Consider the following 22,526-nt stretch of genomic DNA (forward strand, 5'->3'; position numbering starts at 1 on the left):
AAAGAGTGATCACAAAAGCACTTGAGCCAGTGCAGCCCATAGCTGCTGGGGTCCTTTGGCCTAGCTGGCTGGCCACAAAGATTGTCTGTGTCTGTCCTCACCCTCAGTGTGGATGACCAATACACTGGTTGATACCCGGGGCACATCTGGGTCCTCATTTACAAAACGCATTCAGTTGTATAAATCACAAAAACTTTACATTTATAAAATTAACCATTTTAATTCAACATTAAATAAATTGAGTATTTTCATGTCAAGTTCAATGTATTGAAAATAAAATCGCAGCTTGGTGAGTATTTAAAACCTCTGTAGGACTGAGACAAACAGCATGGCTCACCACTGATGCTTGTGCTTGTCCCACAAACTAACTTAGTGCTGCCCCCTTCAACAAGGTTGACAAACTAGAGATAGGTAGCTAAAAAAACAGTTAATTAAAAGGTGTTAACATAAAGGGTTAGTGATAAGACACCAAGTATCATATTTGATCTTTATTCTGACTCCACCGCGTCTGCATTTTTCTTCTATGCATCTTTTTTTTAAACACACATCCAGGAATAAACAAATAAAAGAGAACAAAGACATTTGTCCTTCATAAACTCCATCTTAAAAAAAGTCCTACAACAAATATCACATACAAAAGACAAGTCTACAGAGGAACTCAGGACACATAGAGACAGTAAGTGAGCGGGAAGAAAGGGACAATAGGGGGGAGTGCCGTATTAGGAACAGGGGTAGTGTTATGACATATAGCTAGAGGGGAAATGCAATCCGAAAAGACAGTGTGGAAGTGCTGATGATGAAAAGTGATGCAGGCTACATTGGTAGTCTGGTGGTCCAGTCTGTTGGTACGTACAACCAACTCCTCTCTGTTTCTTTGTTCTCATACCAAAAGATAGTATGACATCAATAGAGGAGTTACAGCACATCCGCTGTATGGGGCCAGGCTAGTGCCTGAGCATTGTAGAGTGAAATGTTGGACTGTAGCTACGTGTGTTCTGAGTGAGGAGTGTTAAACAGAACACAGCAGGGTGAAAAAATATTTGGATAGTAGGATGGTCTAACAGATGGTAGAGGAGAAACATATAGTGAGAAATGGCAAAGATAACTGATAAACAGGGCATCTGCCATTACTGATGTATGCTACTGACGTTTAGCCTTCCACACCAACACCACAGGCAGAAATGAATCATAGACAGGTACCTTAACCCCACCAAGATCAAGGCTATAGAGATGTTTTATGATGAAAGCTGATTTAAAAAAAAAACCTTGTTTGCGCCAGTAAACTCTGTCAAAGTCAGACATGAAGGATCCGTTTGTTCTCCACATCAACGGACCATTTCTCCACATCATCATGAAGGGAAGGTTGAACCACGATCCTGCCTTTAAAAACAGGGTCTCCATGCCTGGCTTTGAAAGCCAGATCCTCCAACCCCACTACACACTCACTAATGATGATGATTAGCAGTACAGTGCTATGAACAGATACCTTGTCCCTGATACTGCACTCCGGATCTTAATACTCCTCTGGCATACTGTTTCTTCACAGAAGTTTCCACATCAATATACATACCAATGTGTCATATGTTAAATAAGAGGTATTGTCATCATAGTAGTTTCTTCTACTGCATACAGTATAGTACACACCACCATTCGTCCATCAATTGGCGTACACACACAAAGAACAGGAGCACAGGAATGGCTTTAGGAGCATTTAAATACAAACGTAACTTAAATTCCACCACAGCCAACTCATCTGGACATGATAGCTTTGAGAGGCTCACGTAACAATAGTTTGAAAGTCTTCAGACCATCTACAAGCAAGGGGGGATTGAAAGGATAGCAGGCCGTACAGTCATGCAATAGGGAGATAATGATGACTAAAAACAAAAAAGTAGCATGGGGATTGGTATTTCCTTAGAGAGAGACCTAATCCCCAGCCTGGTAGTGACTAGAGTGACGGACTCTGCTTGACATACAGTATCTTACAGAGCCATAGCCTCAGCTCCTCTACTGCAGAGATAGAGAGAGCAAACATTCACACTGGTAGTACACAACTGCATTCAGTCGGTCAATGCAATCAATAAAAGTTCAATGAGCAGTGATGAGCTCGTAATGGAGTTAACAGTTCCCTAGTCTGCAGCAGGTGGATAGGCTCCATAGTAGATTTTAAAAACTGTCCAAACTAACACCGCATTGATGTGCTAGTCGGAATTGGTTGCTAATTGGTTGAAAGCGGCACATGTATAACTACAACCAGAGTTTCCTAGCTTTGACTAGCACGTGAACGTGGCAAAAATAAAGCATTTACAAATTGCACTCGGTCGCCATGTCATTCCAAGGTCCTTATACATGTGATATTTACATTCATTAGTTAGTCTAGGATGGGATTTTTTTTTTAAAGAAAACAAATATAGTTCATTTAAAAACTGAAAGAAAATTGTTTCCACTAACTTGACATTATAATGCAAAGGCAGAAGACCACCAGTATCTGTTCTGTGATAAAGACATCACCTTTATTATCACAAGCACAAAAACTAAATCACCAAAGGTTTCTGGTTCACTGAGAAAGATTGGAGACAGCCACTGTGTGTCTGACAACCATCTGCCCCCTGCAGTTATAGTCTAGTCATGGTGGACACCTGCTTTTCCAAGCTGACTTTACAGTTCAGGGTGTGTGTGGTGTAGTGTAGTGTGGTGCAGAGAGGTTTAGTGTAGAGTGGTGTAGTGTACTGTATGTTGTAGACACAGGTTGCACCAGGAAGCCACAGCTTGGCCACCCCTCTGTTCACTCTTCCTATAGACTAGACCTGAACAGACAAAACCAGGTGGGACCAGGCCTGGCCTGGTTGTGTCTGGTCTGATGTGTTTATCTGAGCCTGGCTAGCGCAATTTGAGCCTGAAGGCTGAGATCTCCATGGGCTCCAGGCTGATGGAGGAGTCATTGGCCAGAGGGGGGCTGGAGTACATCAGGGACAGAGACACAGGCTGCAGCAGCTGGAGGTCAAGGTTACGGAACAGAGAAGACACACCCAGCTGGAGGAACAGACAAGGAGAGAGAGCGAGAGATGGATACAGTTTGTAAAAGAGAGGAGGTAGAAAGAGTGTATGAGAGAACAATTTGTCCAGTCACTCCTCATGTCTAACACAGAGAATAATCTTTCCAGACTGCTAGCATGACTCCCACTGCAGTGCTGTACGAGTCTGTGCAACACACTGTACTATCGCCCCAGTTGTATCTGTGGTGATCCATGCGTGTGTGTTGTTGAGGACCACTGACCTGTCCCTCGGAAGTGGTACAGTTGAATCCAGGGTTGGGGGTCTCCAGGTCACAGTCCAGACCCTTCCGATGCAGGATGAGGGCCGTGTAGGGAGACGGGGAGTGGGTGTCCTGCTACAAGTCACACAAACATATTAGCATCAATGGTTAGTACACAGAACCCTACATGTATTATATCTTCCATATACGTTCCACAAACAGGACAATTACTTCTTCACTTCTAGTTACCTGGTGCTGGACGCTGCGCAGGCTGAGCACGTGGAAGTCACAGGGCAGGGCCCCCGTAAGGGGGGCAAAGGTGTGCAAGGGAGGGATGCCACGCTTCTTGGGCAGCACAGGCAGCGCCAGCACCTCGTGGTTGAGGATGGCCGAGGTCATGTGACTAAGTAGGGAGGGGAAGCTGGTTGGTCTGCTGTCCACCACCTGGGAGGCAGGAAGACAGATTTCAACACAGGTCAAATCTGATAACTAACCCCCATCCCACCCTGATTAGCTTCAACAGTCAACACAGCAGGGAAACTGCAGGGCTGAAAACAATTATTTGCATTTTAAGCGCATATCCAATTCCAGGATTTCTTGCAATGCTGCTACGGCAGGCTTTATAGCTATAGGGTACAGGGCAGCTAAACACAGGTTAAACTAGAAGGTAAGAACAGCTATAACAGATTATATAGACAGACGGCCACGGCTGGGTATCTAGTGACCTCGCTGTTGCCATGGCAACTTTACCTCTTGAGCTCCGCCTCTCAGGGCGAAGGAGACGAGAGAGTGAAACATGGAGAGTTTGGCAAAGAAGCCATCATGCTGAGTGCAATGGAGAAGGAGACCGAGAGAGATGACAAAAATAAATAGAGGGGAGTGACAAATAAAGAATGGAGACATGGGTTAAAGAGCGTAGCATGAGAGATTAAGACATTTGAGACACACCGAGAACTAGTCCCGGCTCACCCACTGTTTCCCCCCAGACTAGATTGTGTTTATTTGCTTGAATATGACACCTAAACTAACTCCCATCTGAGGATTTTAGACTGACTGACCTTGTTGCCAGTGGACCTCCTGTCCAGTAGGAGGCGGAAGCGGTTGGCCGTCTTCTTGTTGTCCTTCAGGCCCTGGCCACGGTTATCATCCTGCATCAGCCGCCGGTCCAGAATCACCTCCAACTGGCCTGAGGGAGGGAAAAGCAGAGATATGCATATATAGCTCCATCATAGAGATCGATAGGGGAGTCTAGATACTGGATAGAACCAGTTTTAGCATGGATATTGTCATTGAGGACTTCCACCATGTTAAAGTAGTCAACTAGGTGGGGATTCCTATGGGTTGGGAGCAACCAGCCAATAAAATCAGAGCACTTCAAATTGAGTTGCCTATAGTTTGTAAATGGCTTTAAGCTATTTCACCACCATCTAGTGGCCACAATAAACGAATGACAATATTTGGTTCAGGACACCAGCACTTTCCCCCCCCCAACACAAACACAGAAGAGAATGTACTACTTTAAAATGGAGATAGTCTCAATGGCACTGCCAAAAATGGTGGATAAATGAAGATAGTTCACTCAGGCCGTTTACCATTGGAAAGAAATGTTGGGTCTACTTAACTGGGTGTCTCCCATGAACACCAATGCAATACCAGTTGGGTCTGGTCTACTTAGTTAATTGACTTTCCTTGAACCAGATACCATATTGGCACAGATACAAAGATGAGTCCTCCATTATCTCTCTGAGCTCCATAGAAATAAACATAGATAACATTGCAAAGGCAAACAGCAGAGAAGTCACCACATTTCAGTAAATGAAAAAGGAAAAACTTCTACCAGTTCCCTCTTAATTGGCCCCCCAATGGTGGAACAAACTCCCTCACGACGCCAGGACAGCGGAGTCAATCACCACCTTCCGGAGACCCTCTTAATGAAAACTTATAAAAGATTATGAGTGGCTGTTCCACTATGTCATAAGGTGTATGATAAGTCGCTCTGGATAAACTAAATGACTTAAATGTAAATGTAAATGTAATGAAAACTTATTTAGAGATATAAGAGATAGAAAACTTCAGGAACACTAAGGTGTTAAGAAAAATAACGTATGAGTTGTCCATCCCTACCGCCCTCTAGGTTGGTGACACCCAGGGCCTGGGCAGAGTGCAGGGTGAGGCGGAGATGGCTGTCCTGGATGTAGGCCTGGCTGGGCATGGGGTAGAAGTTGGCTTGCAAGGTGAGCTTCAGGAAGTGGTGCCGGGGCTGCATCTGTGGAAACATTACAATATTAAGGTACATGTTGAAGCCAAAGGTCAGACACTCCAGCGTAAAGTGTGCGTTGTGGTCTGACCTGGAATCCGTTGAGGTCTGTGTAGAAGGTGTCGTCATTCTCGATGTCCGTGTCCAGACGCATGGCCAGCTCTTTGTTAGACTGTTCTCTGATGTCCACCATGGTGGTGACATCCAGGGACAGACCGTCCACACCTGGCACATTGTGTATGCGAATGGTCTGACGGAAGTGCTGGTACATAGCCACTACCTCAGAGAAGAGAGGGCCCTCCACCACACGCACCACTGGAGGCTCCTTCTGACTGTAGGGCTGAGACGGAGAAACAGAGACAGTGTGTTTCTGTAATGGATTGATGCAGGGTAGACTGATCATAAAACATTATACAGTTAAAAAATATGTTTTATTGTCACATACACCGGATAGGTACAGTGAAATGTGTTGATGTACAGGGTCAGCCATAATAGTATGACGCCTCTGGAGCAAATTAGGGTTAAGTGCCTTGCTCAATAGCACAGACTGCTCCAACTGCTCTTAAATGCAATTAAAACTAAATACATAATAATAATAATAATATATGCCATTTAGCAGACGCTTTTATCCAAAGCGACTTACAGTCATGTGTGCATACATTCTACAATCGCTGCCCGCACCTGCCCATCCGTCCAGCATCACTACTCTGGACGGTTCTGACTTAGAATATGTGGACAACTACAAATACCTAGGTGTCTGGTTAGACTGTAAACTCTCCTTCCAGACTCACATTAAACATCTCCAATCCCAAATTAAATATAGAATCTGCTTCCTATTTCTCAACAAAGCATCCTTCACTCATGTTGCCAAACATACCCTCGTAAAACTGACCATCCTACTGCTCGATGTCATTTACAAAATAGCCTCCAACACTCTACTCAGCAAAATTGGATGCAGTCTATCACAGTGCCATCCGTTTTGTCACCAAAGCCCCATATACTACCTACCACTGCGACCTGTATGCTCTCGTTGGCTGGCCCTCGCTTCATACTCATCATCTGGTCACAACTTGCAGGCTTGTTTTCGAGTTGCTGTGCGTTTTGTTGCCAACCTATTTTGCTACCTGACAACTTTACGGTTTTCACTTTTTAATTACCGTTCATATATTTATTTATTTTTTCCTCAACTTTTTCACTCCGGACGCTTTATCTGGACACGATTCGTCAGGACCTCCAACAGCCGAAGTTAAGTAGTAACATTAACATGATGCCTTCTAATTGTAGTTGCTGTACTCGCCTTACGGCGAGGATAGCTGTGCTACAAGCCCAGCTTCAGACGCAGTCGTTAGGCAAGGGTAATTTCAGTGTAGGAAAGGATGAAACAGCGTCTGTGCCAGCAGTAAGTACAGATAGTAGTATAAATCCCCTGGCACAGTCCCCGCAGCCGGACAACTTTCTCACGGTTTCTGGAAGGAAATGCTGTAGGAATTCTCAGCCGGTGTCGCTCATTCAGCCGAAAGAAACTTTCAACCGGTTTTCCCCATTAAGTAGCGAGTCGGAGTCAGAGGCCGAGTCTTCTCTGGTCTCTACTCCTCCCGTTACGGGGTCTGAGACGCCGAAGCTTCCCACCATTAGCTCTGACAAATTGAAAACTCTATAGTCATTAGCGACTCCATTACCCGCAGTATTAGACTTAAAACGAATCATCCAGCGATCATACACTGTTTACCATGGGGCAGGGCTACCGACGTTAAGGCTAATCTGAAGATGGTGCTGGCTAAAGCTAAAACTGGCGAGTGTAGAGAGTATAGAGATATTGTTATCCACGTCGGCACCAACGATGTTAGGATGAAACAGTCAGAGATCACCAAGCGCAACATAGCTTCAACGTGTAAATAAGCTAGAAAGATGTGTCGGCATCGAGTAATTGTCTCTGGCCCCCTCCCAGTTATGAGGAGTGATGAGCTCTACAGCAGTCTCACAACTCAATCGCTGGTTGAAAACTGTTTTCTGCCCCTCCCAAAAGATAGAATTTGTAGATAACTGGCCCTCTTTCTGGGACTCGCCCACAAACAGGACCAAGCCTGACCTGCTGAGGAGTAACGGACTCCATCCTAGCTGGAGGGGTGCTCTCATCTTATCTACCAACATAGACAGGGCTCTAGCTCTACAATGAAATAGGGTGCAGGCTGTTAGCCAGCCTGCCAGCATAGTGGAGTCTGCCACCATAATGGAGTCTGCCACCAGCACAGTCAGTGTAGTCAGCTCAGCTATCACCATTGAGACCGTGTCTGTGCCTCGACCTCGGTTGGGCAAAACTAAACATGGCGGTGTTCGCCTTAGCAATCTCACTAAGATAAAGACCACCTCCATTCCAGTCATTACTGAAAGAGATCATGATACCTCAAATCTCAAAATAGGGCTACTTAATGTTAGATCCCTTACTTCAAAGGCAATTATAGTCAATGAACTAATCACTGATCATAATCTTGATGTGATTGGCCTGACTGAAACATGGCTTAAGCCTGATGAATTTACTGTTTTAAATGAGGCCTCACCTCCTGGCTACACTAGTGACCATATCCCCCGTGCATCCCGCAAAGGCGGAGGTGTTGCTAACATTTACGATAGCAAATTTACATTAGTCATGAAATCTATGCAGCCTACTCAATCACTTTTTATAGCTACTGTTTACAGGCCTCCTGGGCCATATACAGCGTTTCTCACTGAGTTCCCTGAATTCCTATCGGACCTTGTAGTCATAGCAGATAATATTCTAATCTTTGGTGACTTTAATATTCACATGGTAAAGTCCACAGACTCACTCCAAAAGGCTTTCGGAGCCATCATCGACTCAGTGGGTTTTGTCCAACATGTCTCTGGACCCACTCACTGTCACAGTCATACGCAGGACCTAGTTTTGTCCCATGGAATAAATGTTGTGGATCTTAATGTTTTTCCTCATAATCCTGGACTATCGGACCACCATTTTATTACGTTTGCAATTGCAACAAATAATCTGCTCAGACCCCAACCAAGGACCATCAAAAGTCGTGCTATAAATTCACAGACAACACAAAGATTCCTTGATGCCCTTCCAGACTCCCTCTGCCTACCCAAGGACGCCAGAGGACAAAAAAATCAGTTAACCACCTAACTGAGGATCTCGATTTAACCTTGCGCAATACTCTAGATGCAGTTGCACCTAAAAACTAAAAACATTTCTCATAAGAAACTAGCTCCCTGGTACACAGAAAATACCCGAGCTCTGAAGCAAGCTTCCAGAAAATTGGAACGGAAATGGCGCCACACCAAACTGGAAGTGTTCCGACTAGCTTGGAAAGACGGTACCGTGCAGTACCGAAGAGCCCTTACTGCTGCTCGATCATCCTATTTTTCTAACTTAATTGAGGAAAATAAGAACAATCCGAAATTCCTTTTTGATACTGTCGCAAAGCTAACTAAAAAGCAGCATTCCCCAAGAGAGGATGACTTTCACTTTAGCAGTGATAAATTCATGAACTTCTTTGAGGAAAAGATTATGATTATTAGAAAGCAAATTACGGACTCCTCTTTAAACCTGCGTATTCTTCCAAACCTCAGTTGTCCTGAGTCTGCACAACTCTGCCAGGAACTAGGATCAAGAGAGACGCTCAAGTGTTTTAGTACTATATCTCTTGACACAATGATGAAAATAATCATGGCCTCTAAACCTTCAAGCTGCATACTGGACCCTATTCCAACTAAACTACTGAAAGAGCTGCTTCCTGTGCTTGGCCCTCCTATGTTGAACATAATAAACGGCTCTCTATCCACTGGATGTGTACCAAACTCACTAAAAGTGGCAGTAATAAAGCCTCTCTTGAAAAAGCCAAACCTTGACCCAGAAAATATAAAAAACTATCGGCCTATATATCGAATCTTCCATTCCTCTCAAAAATTTTAGAGAAGGCTGTTGCGCAGCAACTCACTGCCTTCCTGAAGACAAACAATGTATACGAAATGCTTCAGTCTGGTTTTAGACCCCATCGTAGCACTGAGACGGCACTTGTGAAGGTGGTAAATTACATTTTAATGGCATCGGACCGAGGCTCTGCATCTGTCCTTGTGCTCCTAGACCTTAGTGCTGCTTTTGATACCATCGATCACCACATTCTTTTGGAGAGATTGGAAACCCAAATTGGTCTACACGGACATGTTCTGGCCTGGTTTAGATCTTATCTGTCGGAAAGATATCAGTTTGTCTCTGTGAATGGTTTGTCCTCTGACAAATCAACTGTAAATTTCGGTGTTCCTCAAGGTTCCGTTTTAGGACCACTATTGTTTTCACTATACATTTTACCTCTTGGGGATGTTATTCGAAAACATAATGTTAACTTTCACTGCTATGCGGATGACACACAGCTGTACATTTCAATGAAACATGGTGAAGCCCCAAAATTGCCCTCGCTACAAGCATGTGTTTCAGACAAAAGGAAGTGGATGGCTGCAAACTTTCTACTATTAAACTCGGACAACAGAGATGCTTGTTCTAGGTCCCAAGAAACAAAGAGATCTTCTGTTGAATCTGACAATTAATCTTAATGGTTGTACAGTCGTCTCAAATAAAACTGTGAAGGACCTCGGCGTTACTCTGGACCCTGATCTCTCTTTTGAAGAACATATCAAGACCATTTCGAGGACAGCTTTTTTCCATCTACGTAATATTGCAAAAATCAGAAACTTTCTGTCCAAAAATGATGCAGAAAAATTAATCCATGCTTTTGTCACTTCTAGGTTAGACTACTGCAATGCTCTACTTTCCGGCTACCCGGATAAAGCACTAAATACACTTCAGTTAGTGCTAAATACGGCTGCTAGAATCCTGACTAGAACCAAAAAATTTGATCATATTACTCCAGTGCTAGCCTCTCTACACTGGCTTCCTGTCAAAGCAAGGGCTAATTTCAAGGTTTTACTGCTAACCTACAAAGCATTACATGGGCTTGCTCCTACCTATCTCTCTGATTTGGTCCTGCCGTACATACCTACACGTACGCTACGGTCACAAGACGCAGGCCTCCTAATTGTCCCTAGATTTTCTAAGTGAACAGCTGGAGGCAGGGCTTTCTCCTATAGAGCTCCATTTTTATGTAACGGTCTGCCTACCCATGTCAGAGACGCAAACTCGGTCTCAACCTTTAAGTCTTTACTGAAGACTCATCTCTTCAGTGGGTCATATGATTGAGTGTAGTCTGGCCCAGGAGTGGGAAGGTGAACGGAAAGGCTCTGGAGCAACGAACCGCCCTTGCTGTCTCTGCCTGGCCGGTTCCCCTCTTTCCACTGGGATTCTCTGCCTCTAACCCTATTACAGGGGCTGAGTCACTGGCTTACTGGGGCTCTCTCATGCCGTCCCTGCAGGGGGTGCGTCACCTGAGTGGGTTGATTCACTGTTGTGGTCATCCTGTCTGAGTTGGCGCCCCCCTTGGGTTGTGCCGTGGCGGAGATCGTTGTGGGCTATACTCAGCCTTGTCTCAGGATGGTAGTTGGTGGTTGAAGATATCCCTCTAGTGGTGTGGGGGCTGTGCTTTGGCAAAGTGGGTGGGGTTATATCCTTCCTGTTTGGCCCTGTCCGGGGGTGTCCTCGGATGGGGCCACAGTGTCTCCTGACCCCTCCTGTCTCAGCCTCCAGTATTTATACTGGAGTATTTATACTGCAGTAGTTTGTGTCGGGGGGCTAGGGTCAGTTTGTTATATCTGGAGTACTTCTCCTGTCCTATTCGGTGTCCTGTGTGAATCTAAGTGTGCGTTCTCTAATTCTCTCTTTCTTTCTTTCTCTCTCTCGGAGGACCTGAGCCCTAGGACCATGCCCCAGGACTACCTGACATGATGACTCCTTGCTGTCCCCAGTCCACCTGGCCATGCTGCTGCTCTAGTTTCAACTGACCTGAGCCCTAGGACCATGCCCCAGGACTACCTGACATGATGACTCCTTGCTGTCCCCAGTCCACCTGGCCATGCTGCTGCTCCAGTTTCAACTGTTCTGCCTTACTATTATTTGACCATGCTGGTCATTTATGAACATTTGAACATCTTGGCCATGTTCTGTTATAATCTCCACCCGGCACAGCCAGAAGAGGACTGGCCACCCCACATATGCTCTCTCTAATTCTCTCTTTCTTTCTCTCTCTCTAAGGACCTGAGCCCAAGGACCGTGCCCCAGGACGACCTGACATGATGACTCCTTGCTGTCCCCAGTCCACCTGACTGTGCTGCTGCTCCAGTTTCAACTGTTCTGCCTTATTATTATTCGACCATGCTGGTCATTTATGAACATTTGAACATCTTGGCCATGTTCTGTTATAATCTCCACCCGGCACAGCCAGAAGAGGACTGGCCACCCCACATAGCCTGGTTCCTCTCTAGGTTTCTTCCTAGGTTTTGGCCTTACGAGGGAGTTTTTCCTAGCCACCGTGCTTCTACACCTGCATTGTTTGCTGTTTGGAGTTTTAGGCTGGGTTTCTGTACAGCACTTTGAGATATCAGCTGATGTACGAAGGGATATATAAATACATTTGATTTGATTTGATTTGAAACCCACTGGTTCCAGGTCATCTACAAGTTTCTGGTAGGTAAAGCCCCACCTTATCTCAGCTCACTGGTCACCATAGCAGCACCCACCTGTAGCACGCGCTCCAGCAGGTATATCTCACTGGTCACCCCCAAAGTCAATTTCTCCTTTGGCCGCCTTTCCTTCCAGTTCTCTGCTGCCAATGACTGGAACGAACTGCAAAAATCTCTGAAGCAAGAGACTCTTACCTCCCTCACTAGCTTTAAGCACCAGCTGTCAGAGCAGCTCACCGATCATTGCACATAGCTCATCTGTAAATAGCCCATCTAATCTACCTCATCCCCATACTGTATGTATATATCTTGCTCCTTTATACCCCATTATCTCAACTTGCACATTTATCTTCTGCACATCCTACCATTCCAGTGTTTAATCGTTACATTGTAATTAATTTGCCACCATAGACTATTTATTGCCTTACCTCTCTTATCCTACCTCATTTGCACATGCTGTTTATAGAGTTTCCTACTGTATTATTGATTTTATGTTTATTTATTCCATGTGTAACTCTGTGTTGTTGTATGTGTCGAACTGCTTTGCTTTATCTTGGCCAGGTCGCAGTTGCAAATGAGCTACCTGACGCTCTAGGACAGATGGGGGGGGGGGAGGCTCACCTTAGCCTTCCCATCAGGCAGGAAGAGGTAAGCCCCACTCTTGTCCTTTGATGACCGAGTGCCGTACGTCACAAACTGGAGCTGAACCTTGACCTCCTGGGGGTCGTCTTTACGATGGATACTCTGATGGACCAAGCGAGAGAGACAGAGACAGAGAGAATTATACATTACACTTCAACCAAATTAGTCTGTGCTGCTTATTTGGAATTCAGCAAATGATCAATGGCCTTGGGTTAATTTTATAATTTTAGCCAAAGCGTTTAGGCTGACTTCCATATCAGTCAATCGGTTAGAGACACAGAGTAGTCCGTGGCTGCATCCGCAATGGCAGCCTAGGGCTCTGGCAAAAAATAGTGCACCATATGTGAAACGGGGTGCCATTTCGGCCACAAGCCTCTTCCACTCCACATACATCCAGCAGGCCAGTGGTTCCAGAGAAGCCCAGTGTAAGGGACTGGGTGGAGATGTAGAAGAGCTGTGGGTCTGCTGTCTGGGAGCGCAATTGGAAGGGGTCCACGGCGTGGGCAGTCTGCCCCTGACCAGACAGCCTCAGCAGTATCTCAGAGCACAGCGTCATGGGGGTATCAGCAGAGTCATACAGGTGGAACACAGCCAGGCCCAGGGCAGGCAGACGCACCATGAAGGAGGCCTGCAGACAGGAGAGAACACAGTTAAAACACACACACACGGCAGACACTCATGCTACACATAATATATCAACGCATCTGTCAACTGAAGTACCACACAATGTACATTAAATAGTCACTGGGAGCGCCACATATTAAACCAGCAACCATACACACACACCTGGAAGCCCTCTACGCTCATCTGGCTAGCAGAGCTCCACTGGGCACTGAGCTGTACAGGGAGGATCTGTCCATTCTCTGTGAGCTCCCGGACCCTGACAGAGTTCACCAACACTGTCATCACACACAGCCTGTCCTGCTCCACTGGGTTGAACAGCACCAGGTACCTAACAGAGAGAGACAGGGGGAGATCAGTCAAACACTCCACCCATGAGAGACTGTACTGAGGCAGAGGGGAAGAGAGGGTTACCTAGGTCCTGATTGGTCCAGTTCGATAAGGGTGCGCTGGGGCAGGGAGTCTTGGGTGGCATGCCTATCATCCTATAGTCACAAACACAGAAGTATAAAGTGCCTTGAGAAAGTATTCGCACCCTTTGACTTTTTCCACATTTTGTTGAGTTACAGCCTGAATTTAAAATGGATTAAATGGAGATTGTGTCACTGGCCCACACACAACTGCATAATGTAAAAGCGGAATTATATTTTCAGAAATGAATAAAAAATGAAAAAAATGAAACGTCTTAAGTCAGTAAGTATTCAACTCTTTTGACATGGCAAGCCTAAATAAGTTCAGGAGTAAACTTTTGCGTAACATGTTGCATAACAAGTCGCATGGGGTTGTGTTTAACATTACTTTTGAAAGACTACCTCATCTCTGTACCCCACACATACAATTATCTGTAAGGTCACTCAGTCGAGCAGTGAATGTCAAAGATATACTTAACCACAAAGACAAGGGAGGTTTTCCAACGCTTCACAAAGAAGGAAAGATATCGGTAGATGGGTAAAACCAAAAAGCCGATATTGAATATCCCTTTGATCATGGTGCCGTTATTAATTACACTTTGGATGGTGAATCAATACACCCAGTCACTACAAAGATACAGGCGTCCTTCCTAACTCAGTTGCAGGAGAGGAGGGAAACCGCTCAGGGATTTTCCCATGAGGCCAGTGTGACTTCAAAACAGCGACAGAGTTTAATGGCTGTCATAGCAGAAAACTGAGTCTGGAGAGTTACTCCACAACACTAACCTAAATGACAGAGTGAAAAGGAAGCCTGTACAGAATACAAATATTCCAAACCATGCATCCTGTTTGCAATAAGGCACTAAAGTACAACTGCAAAAAATGCAACAAAGAAATTAACTTCATCTTGAATAAAAAGCATTACTCTAGTGACTCTTCTTATTAACTGTATGCAAGAAATTCCTTTGTGTTGTCTTAGGAATGCAGGATTGTGTGTTGATCTTGCCAACCCCCATTGTCTCACCTCTGAGAACCAGAGGTTACATCCTGTAGGTCCGATATCGGATTAGAGGTTAACTTCACAGTAATTCCATTGGTCAACAACTCTGTTTTTGAAATCCAAATAGGTTCAATGCTTACACTATAAAAAGGATATTAGATTCTGTTTGTTCCTGACTTTCTGTGGTGATATACCTACCATGTCTTACCCTCTTCCTCTTCCCATGGTTTCTTTGTCTCGCTCGCTCTCTCTCTCTCTCTGACCATGCTTAGAATACTGCCTTATAATGCTTTGTAACTTAACATTATGCAAGGCATAAGCTTATCATTCATTTTCTAAAGTAATTAAATACACCTGTATTTAGAATTCCATTCTCAGACATTTCTTCAATGCCTATTACTCTAACTATAGTCTCTTGCATATTGCTATTTATCTTATGGAGTCACATTTTAATAGGATAATTGCTTAATCTTATTACAAGTCGCATGTGAGGTATTTATAATATCATATATACACACACACGTCAAATACTGTATTACGACACTACAACAACTGAATTTTTATCTACCAAGACTGCCACTATTGACTCTTCCCTATGTGGGCAATCCTCAACGGACGGCTTAGCTGCTTTAGGGAAGAACCAACAGTTGCAGACTTAAATTGTGTTGGAGTAAGATGTTTGAGAGCTAGTGCTGTGACTGTGAGATCCGCACTTGCGCATGGCTTCCTGCTTGTGCATGTCGGCACTCTCCCACCACTTGGCGAAGAAGGAGATCTCAGACCAAATGAACTTCCTGCGTGGGTCCTCAGTCAGCTTGACCAGCATGTTGTTGAAGATGTGCTGCGTCTGATCTGTGTAGTACTTATCAAATGTCTTGATCCAGCCTGTCGGGACAGGAGATCGCAGCACAGAGGTGATGAGCACAACAACCCAGATCAGGAGGAACAGGGTCCTCTTCAGTTTGACTGGCACGGACACGCAGCAAAACAATTTAAAATGAAAAGAGGAATCCCTTAAAGGAAAAGTTCAAGTAATAAGCTACCTCCCCATTTCAAAACATTTGTGTCTATGAAATATAACCCAGGACCTTGGTTTGAGGGTAGGTCAGTTTCAGACATAAATAGAAGATGAACAGTAAAGAGTGAATCTACACCCTAACAGACAGTACTGTACTATTTCTTATCATGTATTTTGCCATGTCAAGGAGGGGTAAAAGCAGGACAGTGGTACAGTACCAAACACAACATAGCGGTGAAGTATTACAAATAACTCTCGTTTTATTATTTAAACAGAACAGTAACAATGAACCACCTTGAATGTATTGTCAGAGGCTGAGAAACAAGCAGACTATGAATCTCTCAGAAAGGAGAGAAGTTGATGACTCTACAATACATAAACAGTGCAGCCTACCACTAACTAATCTATAGAGCAATATGCTCACTGTAGACTAAAGTGGTCTCTCAGGGGTCTCCACAGACCCAGGACAAGCTGTGAACATTTACTCAGTGACACCTTGGTAAAGAGCAAAGTCTATCCTAATTAAATGGAACCATAATGAATGGCTATTCCTGCTACTGAATTACAAAACTTGACAGTTTCTTCCAAAGTCAACAACTGTCAAGTTAGCTAGCTGGCCTTGCATTGGCTGTACACAAATGTAATGGAACTGTTGGTCTCTGGCTAAAATCAAATCTTGTGCTAATACACAGCCGTTCTTATCTAAAGAATAACTAAGACGTTGGAATTCTAATGTCATTCCAGTCATTTGCTTAATATTGCAGGTGATAACTCAATCAATGTTTCGTTTTTTGCTTAATATATATATAAAATATATTAAGAAAATATTTTATTAACTTTTTTGTTTCCTTAGAAATTGGCCTTCCGTCGTCTTTTGCTACAATGTGCCCTGAAGTACCCAGTTTAGAGCCATGTCTCACCTGGGTCGTTGTGGGAGTGAGGGACCACAAACACCTGCAGCGGTTCATTGTCCCACGCCCCAGGCTCATAGGTGATCTCAAAGCCCTGTTTCCACACACCCCCGTCAACATTGTCAAACTTCAACAGGGAGTATATGTCTAGCATCTGGAAGGCAACAGACCAAAGTTAGCTAAACTTAACTCTGCTTTGCGTTTAGAACAGAGGCAAATCACATGATATCTGTAACCTCACCTTAAACCTGCCACATAGACAAGAGACAGCATGTTAACAATTACACACACGCCTACTGATGGCCAACAGAACAACAGAGTTCCTCCGAGACGAGACAGTCCCTGGTTGCTGGTCACCTGCAGGTCGGTATGTCTGCGTCGACCCTGGGAGAACTGGCAGTCCTGGGGCTTGACGGAGAGAAAGGTGGGGCTTCCATCAAAGGGCAGGACCCAGGAAACATTGGCACTACGGAAGGGCAGCTTTCCGCTGGGGGACACAGCGCCAGAGTCGGTCAGCTCCAGAACAGAGTCCTTGATGTGGCTGATGATCTGGTGGTTCTCCTCCAGTAGCTGCGCTAGCTGTTCTATGCGGTTCTGCAGAACAGAGATTTGGCTCTAGAACACAGGAGGAAAAGGACCGGGGGGGGATGGGGATGAACGTCACAGGAGGTGCTAAACAGGACTAGCTAGCCTATATGGATGGATTTTTGCACCAACTATCTTGCACTGAGTCGACGCACACACACTGGACTCTACCCACACATACTTACACCGACACCAAAACACATGCATACTTACACCAGACATGTTCACACTTCCTGTGCTGCTGCTACTAGCTATCCTGTTGCCTATTCACTTTAGCCCTACCTACAGTAGCAGTCAAATTATTGGGCAAACCTACTCATTCAAGGGTTTTTTATTTTCACTGTTTTCTACATTGTTGAATAATAGTGAAGACATAAAAACTATGAAATAACACACCTGGAATAATGATGTAACCAAAAAAGTTAAACATGTTAAACATATTCTTCAAAGTATCCACCTTTTGCCTTGATGACAGCTTTGCACACTCTTGGCAATCTCTCAACTAGCTTCATGAGGAATGTTTTTCCAACAGTCTTGAAGGAGTTCCCACACGCTGAGCACTTGTTGGCTGCTTTTCCTTCACTCTGCTGTCCAACTCATCCCAAACCATCTCAATTGGGTTGAGGTTGGGTGATTATGGAGGCCAGGTCATCTGATGCAGCACTCCATCACACTCCTTCTTGGTCAAATAGCCCTTACAAAGCCTGGAGGTGTGTTATGGGTCATTGTCCTGTTGAAAAACAAATGATAGTAGGACTAGTGGGCTTATTTGAGCTGTTTTTGCTATAATATGGACTTGGTCTTTTGCCAAATGGGGCTATAATTTGTATACCACCCCTACCATGTCACAACACAACTGGATTGGCTAAAACGCATTAAGGAAAGAAATTCCACAAATGTAATTTTAACAAGCTACACCTGTTAATTGAAATGCATTCCAGGTGACTACCTCATGAAGCTGGTTGAGAGAATGCCAAGCGTGTGCAAATATGTCAAGGCAAAGGGTGCTACTTTTAAAGAATATACAATATAGTTAGATTTCAACACATTTTTGGTTGCTACTTGATCCCATATGTGTTATTTCATAGTTTAGATGTCTTCACTATTATTCTACAAAGTAGAAAATAGTAAAAAATTAAGAAAAACCCTGGAATGAGTAGGTGTGTCCAAACCTTTGACTTGTACTGTATGTGTACATAGTTACCTCAATTACCTCGTACTCCAGCACATCAACTCGGTACTGGTACTTCCTGTATATAGCCATGTTAATTTTACTCACTAGTAACTGTGTATTTATTCTACTTATATCTTTAGCTCTACATTGTTGGAAAAGGACCCGTAAGTAAGCATTTCACTGTTAGTGTACAGGTGTACACAAAGCATGTGAATTTTTTTTTTATTGTTTTATTTGACACTACTTCACAGTTCCATTACCAAAGGAAACACTGGTTGTGAAAATGCAGGTCCTTGTTCACTCAAGCTGTAGCAAATAGATAAATGAATGAATAAATAAATAAAATCAAAACAAAACTGAACAAAAATATAAAAACGCAACATGTAAAGTGTTGGTCCCATTTTTCATGAGCTGAAATAAAACATCCCAGAAATGTTCCATACACACTAAAAGCTCTCAAATTTTGTGCACACATTTGTTTACAACCCTGTTAGTGAGCATTTTCCTTTGTCAAGATAATCCATCCACCTGACAGGTGTGGCATATCAAAAAGCAAGTTAAACGGCATGATCATTACACAGGTGCACCTTGTGCTGGGGACAATAAAATGCCACTCTAAAATGTGCACTTTTGTCACATGCCACAGATGTCTCAAGTTTTGAGATAGCGTGCAATTGGCATGCTGACTGCAGGAATGACCACCAGAGCTGTTGCCATAGAATTTAATATTCATATTTGTTTTGCAGTATTTTCTGTAGAGCTGTCAATGTGGCAATTGGTTGGAATTATAACCCATAAATATACAGAACACAAATATAAAATGTAACAATTTCAAAAGAGAATTGGACGTTAATTTCCCTACCATAAGCCGCCTACAACGTTATTTTAGAGAGTTTGGCAGGCCCCGTGTATGGCGACGTGTGGGCGAGCAGTTTGCATATGTCAAATACCGTGACGAGTCCCTGAGGCCCATTGTGAGGCCCATTTTTTTAAAGGTATCTGCGACCAACTGATGCATATCTGTATTCCCAGTCATGTGATATCTATAGATTAGGGCCCAATGAATGTATTTCAATTAACGGATTTCCTGATATGAACTGTAACTCAGTAAAATCTTTGAAATTGCTGCATTAATATATTTGTGTTCTCTATATTTATGGATTCTAATTCAAGCCAATTTACACATCGACAGCTCTACAAACAAATACTGCAAAACAAGTTTGGGGTAACATGACTAAAATCCTGTCAGTAACAATCAAATCCAGCCCTCATTATACACACTGCTGCTGGACCAGGTCTGTAAACATAATCAATCACAAAGCTTTGTTGCTGCGAAGCAGTTCAGCTGTGGTGTTTGGGCCGCGACTCAACACAAGGTGTGTTTATGAAAATAACTGACTGCCTCTCAGGTTACAGTAAAAAATAAACATATAGACTAAAGATATGAATTATTCAAACATGTGTGCATCTCATAAATAAATGTTGTTAACATTTGTTAATTACAGCTTTGATGTAACTCAATATCAAAGGAAAGTTCACTAAACTGTTCAGAAGGTACTGCCTCTGGCTTTTAACGCCACAGTGAGATGTATCACAACATGGTGTTTGATTGCAGACAAGGATTTAGAGAATAACAAGCGATGCTATGTCTATAGGTAATGTCTTACCCGTGGGAAGTTCCCACCTCCGTTCTGTCACCTTGCAGGGTCGTGTTGGACCCTGTCCAACATCAGATACAGGGAAAGTATAGCCACACAGAATATGGCTCCTCCACACACCGTCACCTGCTTTTTCAGCTTCATCATTGAGCCCGTAGAAAAGCTTTTTTAGGAGAGAAAAAACAACTTTGACTTGTAGTATTTACCACCAAGACAGAGGGAAAAGGTCCTCAATGAGGACAGAGTGGAGCGCAGTCCATGGAGTGCAAAAAGTGCCCGGCTGGACCAGTGTCAGCAACGGTTCCCTTCCAACCTTGCCTGTGCTCCCCTAGACCTCCATTCACCAGAGCAGTCAAGGGTGGAACATTTCGCAGAGGAGGGGGGTGAAGAGGCAGTGAGGGACACAGGGTACTTAAATCAGCAGTAGCTGGCAAACAGTCTGTCAGCTCCGGCCAAACCACAGCCACCGCCGGGCTCCTTCAAAGTGGCCCTTGTGCTCAACCATCCAAACCTTTGAGATTGCGGAGGAGTGTGTCTGTGTGCATATATGTGTGTGTGCGATCCTTTGGTCCAGTCCAACTCCCACGACTGCGTCTAATCCTTCACCACAGCCACAGAGTCCCATTTCGCTCAGTTGGCCACCAGGGCAAAGCCATAACAGTAAGCACAGGGCTGCAGTGATGCAGAGAAACAGGGCTGAATGAGAGAGGGACTTGGCTACAGGTACCAGCAGCTTTTTAGATAGCTTTTTCGCTTGGCTTACAGCAAATCAGGACTTTGAATGTGACAAATGTCACTGCAATGCTCTCTGTGACAAAGCCAAAGCATACCAAGAGTGACAAAAAAAACAAGAGGTTGAGTTCCATTGGTCCCGTTTGCACAATGTTTAAATGATGTCCTAGGGTCCTTTTCTGAAGCTGGTGGGATAATCTCAGTTTAACGAGACATGGCAAAAAAACATATGTAATTCTGTTTTCCAGGCAACAGAATAATGCTCTTCAGCACTCAGTAACAGGCTGAATGTAAGTTTGTGGGAGAGAGAGAGTCACAGACAGATGATGATAAGTAAATGCATACCAAAAAACAAAACAACCAAGCTGAGGACAGTGGCAGGGATTTCAGAGCGCTAGCGAAGACAGGTGTTCCTTCTTACCTTAGCATGCAAATCCTGTATGATTTTAATCCTTTCAACTCACAGGATGTCAGTGATTTAGCCTTGCCAAGGGGATTTTTGATGATAAAACTCAACACTTGCTTAGGCTGGCTGCATAACAACTAAATGGGTCCCAATTCAAAAATATTTTTTGGGGGCCATCTGTGCATGATGATGACTCAAACTCTCATAGCATGGAAATGACAGGCTCCAGAGTGGTATTAGCAGTCCCAAAGTAACATGCTTTATGTTTTTAATACAAATGGAGATGATTTAGCCACTGACTGCCGATTCCCCTTCATCAATACCGAGATGATGGAAACCAATGTTGGTAAATATCCTTGTTTGTGGAAAAGTATAGTAACCTGTGAATGAAAACAGCAGCAATCAGTGAAGTGGAATAAAGCTCAATTGGTCATGATGATTTCCCAGTGTGTGGGTTAACGTTAGTGTAGCAGCAAGGACATGGCAACAAGCAAACCAGTATCAGTATATCAAGTTCTAGCTAGTTATAATCATTGTCTATTGTAATCGTTTAAAATCAGTTAGATAGTGTTAGGGTTGCGTAAATTCAAATCTGGTATCAGGATAAATATAACAATGAGTCACCGATTTTATACTATGTATTTTTTATTAGCTAAGTAATAAATGGCAAATGCAACTTTCGTATATACGGGCTCACTGTAATACCACGCAGGGCAGAACAGAGAACTGACTAGACGTATGTAAAACAGTATTCCAACCCGTCTGTTGGCCTATCACAGTAGAGGCTGGGCGTGGTTTAAACTTGCTCAGCCTATTGCAGGTGCTCAGGCGGGTCCCCGCCTCTTGGCGCTTCTTGGAGTCCTCCCTCCGTCGATGTATAGATCCTTACTGTTCTGGTATCGCAGCCTAGTTAGAACAGTTGCTCAGTTCCTGCTGTTGTGTTGTTCAGTATTTTTCCATCTCAGTTAAACCTCGTGATGACCACCCCTCCCTATCACAACTTTGTAAGATACAGCAAGTCACACCATGTGGTCAATATTGTTACATACAAACACAAGGACAAAGCATCTGCTGGGCTGTTATCTACCGTTTTGCAACATGCAGGTCACACCATGTTACTCAGTTCTTGTCACACACAAACAGGCAAGTAGCAAGCAGTTGTTTAATCTCATAATGATGCTCCAGTGCACAAATGCAGACACCTCACACAACCAACATCAGATAATATTTAATCATATATATCTAATGGCTAT

The 22,526-nt window shown here is 43.9% G+C and overlaps 1 protein-coding gene across 1 annotated transcript; it reads right to left on the reverse strand.

The window, feature by feature from the left end:
- Window positions 1-475: 475 nt before the first annotated feature.
- Window positions 476-20,633, reverse strand: man2a2 (mannosidase, alpha, class 2A, member 2). Its single transcript, XM_035790175.1, is given in 15 exon segments — window positions 476-3,033; window positions 3,278-3,391; window positions 3,506-3,700; window positions 4,315-4,442; window positions 5,381-5,522; window positions 5,605-5,853; window positions 12,738-12,860; window positions 13,150-13,386; window positions 13,545-13,710; window positions 13,794-13,864; window positions 14,814-14,836; window positions 15,489-15,674; window positions 16,728-16,872; window positions 17,076-17,333; window positions 20,145-20,633. Coding segments are annotated over 15 exon segments (2,328 nt in total). The 5' UTR covers window positions 20,283-20,633; the 3' UTR covers window positions 476-2,880.
- Window positions 20,634-22,526: the final 1,893 nt, after the last annotated feature.

Source organism: Oncorhynchus keta, chromosome 17 (genome assembly GCF_023373465.1).
Source record: "Oncorhynchus keta strain PuntledgeMale-10-30-2019 chromosome 17, Oket_V2, whole genome shotgun sequence".
Classification (NCBI taxonomy): domain Eukaryota; kingdom Metazoa; phylum Chordata; class Actinopteri; order Salmoniformes; family Salmonidae; genus Oncorhynchus; species Oncorhynchus keta.